At 32.2% G+C, this 13024-nt stretch overlaps 1 protein-coding gene across 11 annotated transcripts in view; it reads left to right on the forward strand.

The window, feature by feature from the left end:
- The window catches only part of LOC107149922 (TBC1 domain family member 12), a 53768-nt gene that overhangs the window by 34336 nt on the left and 6408 nt on the right, over positions 1 to 13024 (forward strand). For all 11 annotated transcript variants that reach the window (XM_048807031.1, XM_048807028.1, XM_048807030.1 and 8 more), the window contains 4 exons: positions 90 to 196; positions 5264 to 5344; positions 8096 to 8184; positions 9182 to 9253. In XM_048807031.1, coding sequence (XP_048662988.1) covers positions 90 to 196; positions 5264 to 5344; positions 8096 to 8184; positions 9182 to 9253 — 349 coding nt within the window. The remainder of the gene's footprint in view (positions 1 to 89; positions 197 to 5263; positions 5345 to 8095; positions 8185 to 9181; positions 9254 to 13024) is intronic.

Consider the following 13024-nt stretch of genomic DNA (forward strand, 5'->3'; position numbering starts at 1 on the left):
GATCACTTGGCCGTAGGTAAACCATCATGCAACTAGTATTTTTGGTATAAAAAGTAACTTTCTCCTTTTTTCTCCTCCTTTAATTCTAGGCGTAGTACAAGAAGAGTTCGAGAATTGTGGTGGCAGGGATTGCCCCCTAGTGTTCGTGGGAAAGTTTGGAGTCTAGCTGTAGGAAATGAACTAAATATCACTCCTGGTTTGTATTCTATGTTCAGTTATTCCCACACATACAAATAGTCATTTCCAGAGTTATAAAGCAAATTAGTAGAATGGCCTTTTAAAAAGGCACTACCGTAAATGTCATTTTAAGAGCATGCTTCATTCCTTGCAAACTTTGTATGACTTAATAAGTTACTACATTTCTTATTATATAAATAAGATTGTGGTTTTTTCCTTTAGTGTACATCTATCAGTATTATTCTTGACATTCAAATATTATAAACTTAGTCAATTTCAAAAACTTCTAAGAGTCTATAGCAATGAGTGAATACATATATGCAAGGACAGAGAAAATAGTCTATGTGCAAAGGCTTCCCCTTTACTCAAAACCAAATATTGCAGAAAGGCTACAAATGTCTTCCTACTTTTCTATCCATATCAGTCCTTTTGGAGTTTTTTTTTTATTTAAATTTTTGAAGTTTAAAAATCAGAAAAAGTAAGGAGACTCAAGGAGTTTTCTTATTTAAGTTTCTAAAAACCTTGACAGATAGTAGTAACATGTAAAATAATTTTAATGAATTAAAGTTTAAATAGAATTATGATGCTATTGAATAGAAAAATAACAAAATGGTGCCAAATAGGTCTGAGTGAAAATGTTAGTGCTAGACAACACTACAGAAAGATTTAAGATCTCTTAATAGAGATAATATATTGTTATTGTAACTTTTGAAGTTTTTCTTTTTGTATTTATTGAAAAAAATGCATATTTCAGGTGTGATGGCATATGCCTGTAATCCCAGCTACTCAGAAGGCCGAGGCAGGAGGATTACAAATTTGTGGCCTGCTTCAGCAACTTAGCAGAGCCCTATGCAACTTAGACAAGACGCTGTCTCAAAATAAAAAGGACTGGGGATGCAGCTCAGTGGTAAAGGGCCCCTGGGTTCAATCCCCAGTACATATCACCCCCGCCCCAAAATGCAAGCAGTAATGAAATTCAGACATTTTAAGTATCTTCAATCCAAACTCTCTTATTCTTAATTCTGTTATAAGCACTATAGGCAATTTGGTATCTGATCTTCTAGATCTTTTCTCCATGTGCATGAAAAGTGTCCATTTACATGTAATCATTGTTAAAGTTTTCTTTTTTCTTTATTTTTCCACAAAAAATGAGTTTATGCGGGCTGGGGTTGTGGCTCAGCGGTAGAGTGCTCACCTAGCACTTTCGAGGCTCTGGGTTCGATCCTCAGCACTACATAAAATTAAATAAATAAAATAAAGGTACTGTGTCTACCTACAACTAAAAAATATTTTTTAAAGTAGTTTATGCCTTAAGATTATTCTGTGGCTTGTTTTTTCACACTAATTTATCTTGAACATCCCATGTTAGTACATAAAGTCTACCTCATATGTACTGTAGCTATATTATATTCCACAGCTTGACTGTATTGTAGTTTATTTGTTTTCATTGTGCTAGCCAAATAAAACAATATCAAAGCCAGGCATGGTAGCACACATCTGTATGCCCAGCTACTTGGGAGGCTGAGGTAGGAGGATTGTGTTGTTCCAGGTCAGCCTCAGCAATTTAGCCAGACTTGTCTCAAAATAAAAAATTTTAAAAAGGCTGGGGATGTAGACTCAGTGCTTCAATCCCCAGTACCAAACAAAGAATATCTAAGTATTATTTTTCTACCCCTCAAATTAAGGGATTAAAGAATTACATATATGGGATATGACTGAAAATAATTTAGAAATATTTGCCCAAAGTCTACAAAAACATAATCTTTGACATATTTTTCTAGTTCTAATAATTTATTCTGGGGAAGTGAGCAGGACTGGAATAGGAGCTTTTCTGCAAGGATGTTCATTGCAGCAATCAGCATTATAAGTAAATGGACAGAATTATAACAACAATTAAATCTTTTTCTTAATTTTAAAAGTGATACCAACTTTGGATATAATGATTATTTATGATTTTAAAATTTTTCACAAGCTTCCTTGTTATAACATGTTATTTTAAAGAACTTTTAGAAAGAAATAGAGTTTAGCCCATTATGTTCTGTCATCCTCTATATAAGACAGCTGTAAAAAACTAAATCAAACTATTTTATAGGTGTCCTATAAATTTTTAGAGATCATTATAGGTGTCTTATATATAGGATGATAGGAGATAATGGGCTTAGAAGAATTAAAAGTTTAATTAAAACTAAAATTAAATGAAAATTTAACTTGCCCTAGAGAAGGTTATATTCTATATTATGTAGCTGTTCTCTTCAAATAAAACAAAAGATTCATTTGCTTTCTATGCTTGAAAGATTGGAAGGAAATGTTTTTATTTTATAGTCATAAATTTCAGTTAGATTTTAAAAGTCTTGATTAGTGGTAATTTGAAGTTTTGCTTTGTTTGCAGTTTTCTTTTTTGTTTGATAACTTTGGTTTTAGAATGTGGGAAAGCTTGGTAATTTGTACATTATAATGTTGGTTCAATAGGTGTTAACCTTTTGTGACACTATAATCAAAAAGTTCTTTTTATGTTTGAACTTTATAAGTTTTGTAACATAAGTAAGTCATTTATTTTCAACATAATTTTAGGTCTTCTCTACCAAACATTTATGTATTTAGAAATGGAATAGGGAATTCATTCTCTTCTTATTCATTTGTGGTGTGGATTCTAAATTTTTATTTATTTTTTGATAAGATAATATTGTTTACTTTGGAATGACTAATAATTTGATGCTTTCTTGTTGTATTTGTTTTAATCATGAAATTTATGACCACTAGAGAGCAGTAGCTAAGAGTAATGGCTCTAAAGTCAGTCAAATGTGATTCAAATCTTGGTTCCACTGTATATATTAGGTTTGTGACCTTGGGCAAATTACTTAACATCTAGAAGTCTTAGTTTTCTTCATCTGTAAAATGAGGATAAGATCCTATCAGCTATCTCAAAGGATTGTTTTTCGTGAAAGTGCTCTGTCCTGAGAGTATATGTATCATCATTGTCATAAAATCAGAAAGTGAAAGAAACATGCACTGAAATCAAAGTATTCTGTTAGGAAGTGTAAGGTATGATCCTTAGGCCGGCTTCAAGCTCTCTCTTTGTTCAAAAATAAAATCAGGGGAGCCAGGTATGGAATTAAACTGAGATGCAGTTAACTCTTTATTAGAGATAGGAACTATAAAAATCTTCCCTGGAGAGATATTCTTTGATGTTCTGAGATGCATCACTGCACTGCATTTTTATTACTGGAGGAATTTCATGACTTCTAAAAGTAATGGGTTTCTCTGTTGAAGCTTTCTTCTTCTGAGGCAGTTTTAAAATTTGTGTAAAATAATAAAGTTGACCTGACTTAAAACTAGTTTGAAATTTTAAAAAGCGTGAATTATGCTTAAGATCCTGGGTTCAGTCCCCAGTGCCAAAGAGAAAAAAAAAAAAGTATGGAGATAAAGTTTGGTGCCTGATAACCCCAAATAATTGTTTCCATACATTTTAAAATTATATATACCTCTTCTACCAAATTGATGGGATTGAATACAAGTAATAGAAATGTGAAGTTTTATTTTTTCCTTTTAAATTTCTTTCCAAACCATTACTACTAATGAAAAGTGAATAAAAAAGAGAAAAAAATTAAAGTAGCTAGTCTATTTTACATATATGTAGTCAGTTATTTTATAATGTTCTGATTCTTAGCAATATAAGAGTACATGTTTTGGTATAGTCAATCATTGGAATGCTGTGTTTTTAGGGAAAAAAAAGGTATCTACTAATGTGGAACAATTTCTAATAACAAAGTAGGATACAGATCAATGCATGTAATCTATTGCTACTTTGTTGCTGTTTCTTTTTTTAAAGGAGGCTATCTGGGCATATACTTTCACATGCATATTTTCATCTTTGAAAGGTTTATGGGAGCTCTGGTAACCATAGTTGTATCTCAGAGAAGGAAACTGAGTTTGTACTCTGTATTATTTTGTACTGTTCATATTTTTTAGAAATCATGTCCATGTTTTACCTTTCAAAATAAAAATAAATTTTGAATAAGAATTCATTTACACTGGCAAAGTGATGCATGCCTGTAATCCCAACTATTCGGGAGGCTAATGCAGGAGGATCACAGGTTTGAGACCAGCCTGGGCAACTAAGTGAGACTTTGTCTCAAAATAAAATAAAAGGACTGGGAATGTAGCTCAGTAGAGTGCTTGCCTAGCATGCCCAAGGCCCTGGGTTCAATTCTCAGTACTGCAAAGAAAACAAAAGTTAATTTAAGTAAAAAAAAATGTTCTTGGTGTTTTGGACAATCCATAAAAGTTGGTGGGCAAGAAATACTTTTTGCTTTTCTATCACTGAAATTTGCTATTTTTGTGTAGTTTTAAATATCTGTAATGTATATAAAGTAAAAACAATTAAAATTTGAGAGTTGAGAAAAGTGTTTCAATTTTTCTGTTGCTGAAGTTTTATGAGACTGTATATGGAATCATAATGGTATTCTCAAAAAGTGAGTGATAGGGCACATAAAATATAAAGATAGGGATAAAAATTTTTGTATGTAGACTTTAGACCAATTCCTCATGAAGTACGGTAGCTTTAGCTAGCAATATAATAATAGAGAAACCAATTTAATGAGAGGAAGAAAGCAAGAACTAACACTTATTGAGGGTCTATAAAGTGCCAGGAGCTTTACATAAAATCTCTTGTTTAACCATCAGTAAACCTCTGAGTAGGTGTTATTTTTCTGTAGTTTACAGATGAAGAAAGCCAAGTTCCAGAGTAGTTAAGTAACGTTCTTGAAGTCCCGCAGATATTAAGTGGTAGGGTTGAAATATGAATCTAGGTCTGACTAGCTCCAAAAATTATGCACTCCTTGAGCAAAATGGCATTCCTCCTGCCTCATACTTGGATTCTATATTGTAACTTCTTGAATGGTCAATCACCAGCATTTCTATTTGCTATCTTTCTGGTTGTATAATGAGTAGTTTCAGTAGAATTAAGTGTTTTTAAGTACTATTTTTTTTCAATATCCACTATACCAGGGAGACCTGACCTATAATAGGTAAAGAATGAAAATATGTGAGTATATTTCTTTCTTACAATTTATAAATTTTTCCCCAGAACTTTATGAAATCTTCCTTTCAAGAGCAAAAGAACGGTGGAAAAGCTTCAGTGAATCAAATTCAGAAAATGATACAGAAGGTGCGATTTTTGTTTTTAATAATTTCAGGATGAAAATCTAATTACTGAAGATAATAGTGTGGTTTTATACCATATGCCAGGAACTGTGGTAACTGCTTTACATACTTTATCTCACTGAATCTTAATAACCTTTTTCATAGGTATTATTCTGAATTATACAAGAGAAAACTGAGGCTTAGAGAAGCTAAACAACTTGTAAGCAGAGAACCTGGGTTATATAAACCAGATTTGTTGTACTCCAAGGCTCAGGATTTAAATCATAGCAGTTAAAGCAATGAAGTAGTTTTAGGCCAAACTCTTACTTAAGGATAGAGGTTCTTCATCTCTCACTGTGACCTCTTGTCTTTCCCCATCCACTGACTTTCACTTATTCCCCAATATTTATAATACTTATTGTGCTTTATTCTTTGTTCATTTAACTCACCCATAGCCCTCTTTCCCTCTACTCTCATCAATTTTTTTCCCTAATCATTTTGGAGAAAACGAGAGGATTTTCTCTCTCTCATCATAGTTTATTGAGTTTAAGTAAATTTACTTAACCATCTACTGTGCTTTAATAATGAGGAACAGTTTTTCTGTCAGTCACTTTTATATATTTGTTTATTTTATAGAAAGCAAACCCTCTTCTCTTGCCAGTAAGTAAAACTTAAAAATGAACACAGTTTTGGATAGAGAAATGGTGCCTATCTTATAGTGGTTTTCTAGAAGGATGTTAATTTTTTTTCTGTTTTAAAAAATGAACATTAGGGTGGGGAAATTTTACTAAATAACATTAGGGAGAAGACTTGATTTCGGTGTTTATGTAAGTATCATCCTAAGTCCTGTTTCCTATGTCAGTTACTTGTGGGGAATTAAAAGTACAAGGAAGGTGAAGATGTACAAGTTTTAGACAGGTAGGATTTCAACTGTTTCATTATTTCTTTTAAACTGTTATGAAGCATCAAAATTGTAAGAATTAAAATAAAAAACTAACTTCTCAGACATTTTGTTATGAGTAAATAAAGTTGCACTTTGGTAGAAATTGAATTTTTATTCTGTAAGATATTTGAATTCTTAATATTTTTGACTACTAAACTTAAAATAGAAGTTTTATCCCATGAATTAAAATTTTTCATAATTGCCCTTGAAATAGGAAAAGTTTAAAATATAAATCACAAGTAGTGTTCTATTTAATCACAGTTTTCTTATTTCCTGAGTATTTATAACTTACAGTTATTATTTAACTCTTTAGCCATTATCTTTTCAAATATTACTTCAGCTCCATCTCTCTTGTTCTCCTTCTGGTACTTCAGTTATGTTTATGGTAGACCATTTAACAAGACTCTTATACTTTAATTTTTTTTCTCTTTCTGCTTCAGTTTGAGTGATTTTTATTAACCTGTAATCAAGTTTACTAATCCTTTCTTCTATCTAGTATATTATTTAATCTATCCAAAGAGTTTCTAATTTTAGGTGGTATATTTGTAATTCTAGAACATTCACTTGGTTATTCTTTTATATTATGTTTCTTTATTGAATTTCTTCATCCTTCCATTCTATATTTTATGATATGTTTTCCCTATTTTCTTTAACATATTTATAACAGACCCCATTCTTGTGTGTTAATTCCAACATTGGATTACCCATTGGTCTGCTTCTGTTGGCTGGTTTTCCTCTTGATTATAAGTCCTGTTTTCCTGCTTCTTTGCATATCTTAAAAGTTTTAATGGTATGCCAGATACTGCATATAAAAAGAATACAGAGGGGCTGAGGTTGTGTGGCTCAGTGGTACCGTGCTTGCCTAGCATGCATGAGGCGCTAGGTTTGATCCTCAGCACCACATAAAAATATAAAATAAAGATGTTGTGTCCACCTAAAACTAAAAAATAAATATTAAAAAAAAAAGAATACAGAAAAGGAAATTGATGTTTCCCTTGCAGAGGAAGCAGGTTCCTTTCAGGTAGTTGGATTAGGGATTTATCGCCTTAATTCAATCAGTAGTTAACCTAAGTTGGGGCCAAGTTGCAGCTTTCAATAGAGTTAGTTCATCTCAGGTTTCATATTACTTCATGGGAAGAACTGTCTTATTTTGATTATAGGCTTCTTCTCCAATGAGATGCTCTCCCAAGGACCACGTGACTTTGGGTGATTTCATTTTACCTTCAAACCTGATCCCATGCATTCAGCAAAAATTCTATAGGGGAAAATCAGATATACCAAATTCAAGGCTCCTCCAGATTCCTATGTCACTTCAATCTTATTTGGCGATGAAAACTCTTTTGGTTTCTCTTTCCTCAAGCAGAGTGCTTTTGCCTCTGGCAAGCTCAATTCTAAACCCATTCCTAGATTTGGAGGCTTCTAGGAAGAAAAATGGCCACTGATGTTCACTTCCATAGGAAAGGTTCTTACCCTCCTGTAATTGTAAGTCCTCTAGACCTCTGTTTATCATCTCTATAGTAATTTTTACAATGTGATATATGTATTTTTTCCCTAGTTATTACCATGGGAGTAATATCCTGCCCTTACATTTTATAAAAACTGGAAGCAGAGTTCTTTCACCATATATTTTTCTGATAAATGTGTAGATATTTTCTTCATATTAGAGTTTAAGTTCTAGCAAAAGTAATATGGCATTTCTTGAACTGTTTCTTGATAATTCCACTTTTAACTTTCCTTAAATAACATATATGCTGAATGTTCATTCTGTGTTTACAAAATTGAACATGTTACAGCCAAGTGATCATTGAAATTTTATCTACTTGGTAAATACAGGTGTATCTGTTGCTGACCGAGAGGCCAGTCTGGAATTAATTAAGTTGGACATATCCCGTACATTTCCATCTCTCTACATCTTTCAGAAGGTGAGGGTTTCTAACGAAATTGTAACTACTATTTTTTAGTCTTTCAATGTCCAAGGGGACAAATTCTCGAAATGAATAGCTATTATTTTTTAAAAAGCAGAACTAGAAAAATTGGGGCCCGTATACAAAAAGTACAAAACTAGTATGAAATTTCTATTATTTTGCTCTACTGATGGAAATACATTGTAGGTAGCAAAGCACATAATACCTTTTGTGTAATAAGTACTTAATACACTTTTATCATGGTGAATTTTTAAAATATTAATAATATTTTTATTCTGTAAGATATTTGAATTCTTAATATTTTTGCTTAGTAAATTATTAAAATATAATAAACTTTGTCCTCAAGACTTAAAATTTTTCAGAATTGCTACTGAAATAGGAATAGTTTATTTTCCTATTTAGTTTTTATAGGAAGAAGTGGTTAATTATTTTTAAATTTTACCATTGAAATGGGAAGAAATAGTTTTATAATATAGGGTGTATGATTGATAAACTGAGAAAATTTTTTTCTGTTAAGGTTAAAATTATTAATACAATTTAATTTAGTTGTAGTTTGATGGTTCTCTTTTGTTCAAATTGTATTACATAAAATGAAATCTCTGGGTGTTTAGCTCAGTCCTAGAGCATGTATGAGGCCCTGGGTTCAGGCTCCAGCAATTCCCCCCTGTCCTAGCCAGAAGAAAAAAATAATAATCTGTGTTAATTTTATTCCTATTGTACCAAGTCTAGAAGTCTTTAAAATTGTTTGCACATTATATTGCATTATATAGCTTGCATTCATCAAATGAGCATATTTGACTTTTTTGTTATTCATCAGTGAATATTTTTGTTAATAATTTTTAAAATATCTTGGTAGAATGCATTTATAATATTTTTGATAATTGTTAATACACTAAAACTAGTCATTTAGGAAATGCAGCAGTTTTTTAACATGTGAGAAATAACCTAGAGACAATTATTCATATAGTTTAAAATTTCATTTTTCTCTCCTAAGGGTGGCCCATATCACGATGTTTTACATAGTATCTTAGGGGCATATACATGTTACAGACCTGATGTTGGTTATGTAAGTATTTGTTTCAATCCGTTTTTTGAATATGAACATTTTATCTATTATCAAATTTCTTATGTTGTATTAGACATTTACAATACATATTAAATATACCTGAATGCTTTCTTTGGGCTGATCAACTTACCTAGAGAGGAGACTTTCCATCTCTTGTCAGGAGCTTATAAGACTGGCTGCCAGCTTTGTGAGATTGCTCCTAGGGATTTTTCATCATTTGATTTATAAAATTTTATTTAATGCTTCTGCTATCAGTGTGATTCCTTTATCCCCCCTCTCACTAAACCTCTTTCCCCTCACTGTTCCTCTATAAAATAAAACTCTTATATTCGGCCAGGTTAAGGGAAGAATAGGCACCTATCCATATAAGACAAAGGAGGGGATTTCCTTCTTTTATGGGGTGTACAAACTCTACTTTTGGCCCTACCACTCAGTTTCAGAGGTATCTAATAACTTCAGTTCCTGAGCCTTACAGCATTTTGTTGCTGAATTGGTTCACTGATTATTGGCTTCCTCCTCTATAGATCTTTTACTTTCAACATTTCCTTTATTTAAATTAAAATTTATAAAATGCTATTAACATCTTTTATATACTGTTCATATTGTTTTCCATTTTCTTTGTTCTCTTATGAGGATTAGTACTCATTTTTTCTTTACTGTTATGGTAGTTGAATTTGGGGAAGGAACAAAGAAAATGTTAGTGTTCAATAGTTACATATAACTAGAAGGTATGAAACCTTCATCTTCTCACGTTTGCCTTAAAATAGAAGAACTTTAGGGTCCTCACCATAAGGTGGCTGTCTGATAAAAATTTACTTTGTTTTGTTGCATGTTCATTTGTATTTGCTCACGCACTCAACAAATATTTACATGCTTATTATTATTGCTGTATGCTAGGCATTGTTCTAGGCACTTGAGATACCTTAGTGAACAAAAGATTACTCTCCTTATAATGCTTACACTTTAGAAAGAGAAAACAGACAATAAAAAACAAACAAGTAAGTCAGGTTATAGTAAAAGGTGATAAGTGCTATGGAAAAAGTATGGTGTGGTAATGGGGAGAATTGACATGTTTGGGGTAGAGCAGGTTGTATTTAAAATGGTGGTGAGATAGTCCTTATGGAGAAAGTGAAATTTGAGTGAATCTTTAAACTCTCTTGCTTCGGGTATTTAAAAGGAGGTATCCCTTGCACACATGTAAGTTGACATTTAATTTTTTCATAGTAAGTTTAACTGTAAAGGTTAAATTTTTGGCACTGAATATCTTACATTTCCTTTAAACGTGGATGCAATGGAATGTAAATACTACTATCATGATTTTTTTCATGATTAGATTCAAGTTAAACATTTTTGATAGGAACACTACCATAAATGACATATCCTTTTCAGTATGTTACATCATGAATAATAGATACAGAATATTCAGAAGAATCTGACTCTGAAGAAACTGTGGAAACAACTTTTTATTATTTTCCTATAATATATGCACAAAGTGATATGCAATGGATTTTAGTGAGCTTTAAATAGCTTTATGAATATGCATAAAATAAAATTCTAAGTGGTAAAGTATTGTAATTTCTTCCTTTTTAGTAGTATATATATTACTTTCTTTATTTTTATATTTTTGACATGGGGCCTTACCCATGTTGTTGGCCTCAAACTCAAAATCCTTCCACCTCAGCCTTCTGAGTAGCTGGGATTACTATGCACAGCCATAATACTACTTTTAAATTAACAGTATCTTATATTCAATTAAATGTAGTTTTAATACTTTTATTGCTTTTCTACCATTTTATTACAGATGGTTAAAAGCTTGCCCTTAGTATCCATTCAGTAAATATTGTGGACTAACAATATAGTCATGAACGAATAGACATGGTCTTGTCTCTGTATTAGTTTCCTATTGTTTTTTAAAAAAACATATTATTAATTTTTTTTAGTTATAAGTGCACACAATAGCTTTATTTATTCTTATGTGGTGCTGAAGATTGAACTCAGTGCCTCACACATGCTAGGCAAGTGCTCTACCTCTGAGCCATAACCCCAGCCCCTAGATTCCTATTGTTGCTATAACAAATTACCACAAACTTAATGGCCTCAAACAATGCAACTGATATTTCTTCAGGTCAGAAGTCCAAAATAGATTTCACTCAGTTCAAGTCAGGATATTGGCAGGGCTGTGTTCCTTCTGTGGGTTCCAGGGCCAAATCTATTTCCTTGTCTATTCTGCCTTGGCTCATGGCTTCAAAGCCAACAGTGTAGCATTTAAAATCTCTGACTCTCCTGTTTCTCTTTTTTACTTCTAAGGTCCTTCAATGATTGCTTTGGGCCCACCCTGATAATCCAGGATAATCTTATTTTAAGATTTTATTATTTAATCACATCTGCAAAGTCCTTTTTGCCATGTATTGTAATACTTTCACAGATTCTGGGAATTAGGATTTGAATATCTCTGAAGGACAGTTGCTCTGCCTAATACAGTCTCTGTCCTCATGGGATTTGTATTCTACAAAATCAAACAGCCAATTATTGTATAATCTTCAAGGAAGTCTGAGAAGTAGGAGAGCAAAGAAATATGGAATCATAGAAGCTAAGAGAGTACTACTGTGAATATAGGAAACTTCCCACTGGGTTTTACAATAAATATCATTGATCATGCTGATAAGAGAAGTCTCAACATTATATAGTAGTGGAGCAGGAATCCATATTGAAGTATGCTGCAATATAAAAATATCAAGCCGGATATGATGTTGCATGCCTGTAATCTCAGAAATGTGGGAGGGTGAGGCAAGTAGGATCTCAGGTTCAAGGCCAGCCTCAGCAATTTAGTGAGACCCTGTCTTCAAAATAAAACAATAGGGGCTGGGGATGTGGCTCAAGCAGTAGCGCGCTTGCCTGGCATGCGTGCGGCCCGGGTTCGATCCTCAGCACCACATACCAACAAAGATGTTGTGTCCGCCGAGAACTAAAAATAAATAAATAAATAAATATTTTAAAAAAAAAAATAAATAAAAAAATAAAACAATAAAAGGGTTTGAAATATGGCTGTATGGCAGAACACCCCTGGATTCAATTACCAGTGCTGCCAAAAAAAAAAAAAAAAGGAACTGAGAAAGTAAAATTAGTAATAGATAGTAATTGTAGGCTACCCTTTCAAAATATTTGGGAAAAACATTGTGTAATTACAGTTATTCTTTGTAGTCTCCCTGTGTACGTTCATCATATAAATCTCTATTAGAAGTAAATAGTTGACAACTTTTTAAAAATTAAAGACATGTACAGTTGCTACTGATAACTCACAAGCAAACATCTATATTCCTTGGCTTTTTACTCAAGGCCTTTCATAATACAAATATATCCTACTTTTCTCAGATGTCTTCCATTTCTCATAAATCTTGTGCTTCACCTGTTATTCCCATTTCTTCTGTTATGCCTATGCTTAAACACCATCCTGGAATGGTGTTTACCCCATTTCTTTCTCCTCTTTACCAGGAATCTAGGTTATCTGAATCCCTACAAACTTCATTCTTAGAATTTTAGCAGCACATTTTATAGACCTCTTTTATTCTTAGTTCCTCATTTCCAACTCAAAAGAGATTTGTTATAAAAATGAAAATAATCACCTGGCTTTCACTAAACTTTGTGATTCTATATTCTATATTTTGAAAGAATTTAGAGAGGAAATGAAAATTGAGTAGATAACACACTGAGATTTTTGTAGCAAGTAAAAATTGATACTTTTTTCCCTCAAATTTTTCCTCATACTTATTA

This window comes from Marmota marmota, unplaced genomic scaffold (genome assembly GCF_001458135.2).
Source record: "Marmota marmota marmota unplaced genomic scaffold, marMar, whole genome shotgun sequence".
Classification (NCBI taxonomy): domain Eukaryota; kingdom Metazoa; phylum Chordata; class Mammalia; order Rodentia; family Sciuridae; genus Marmota; species Marmota marmota.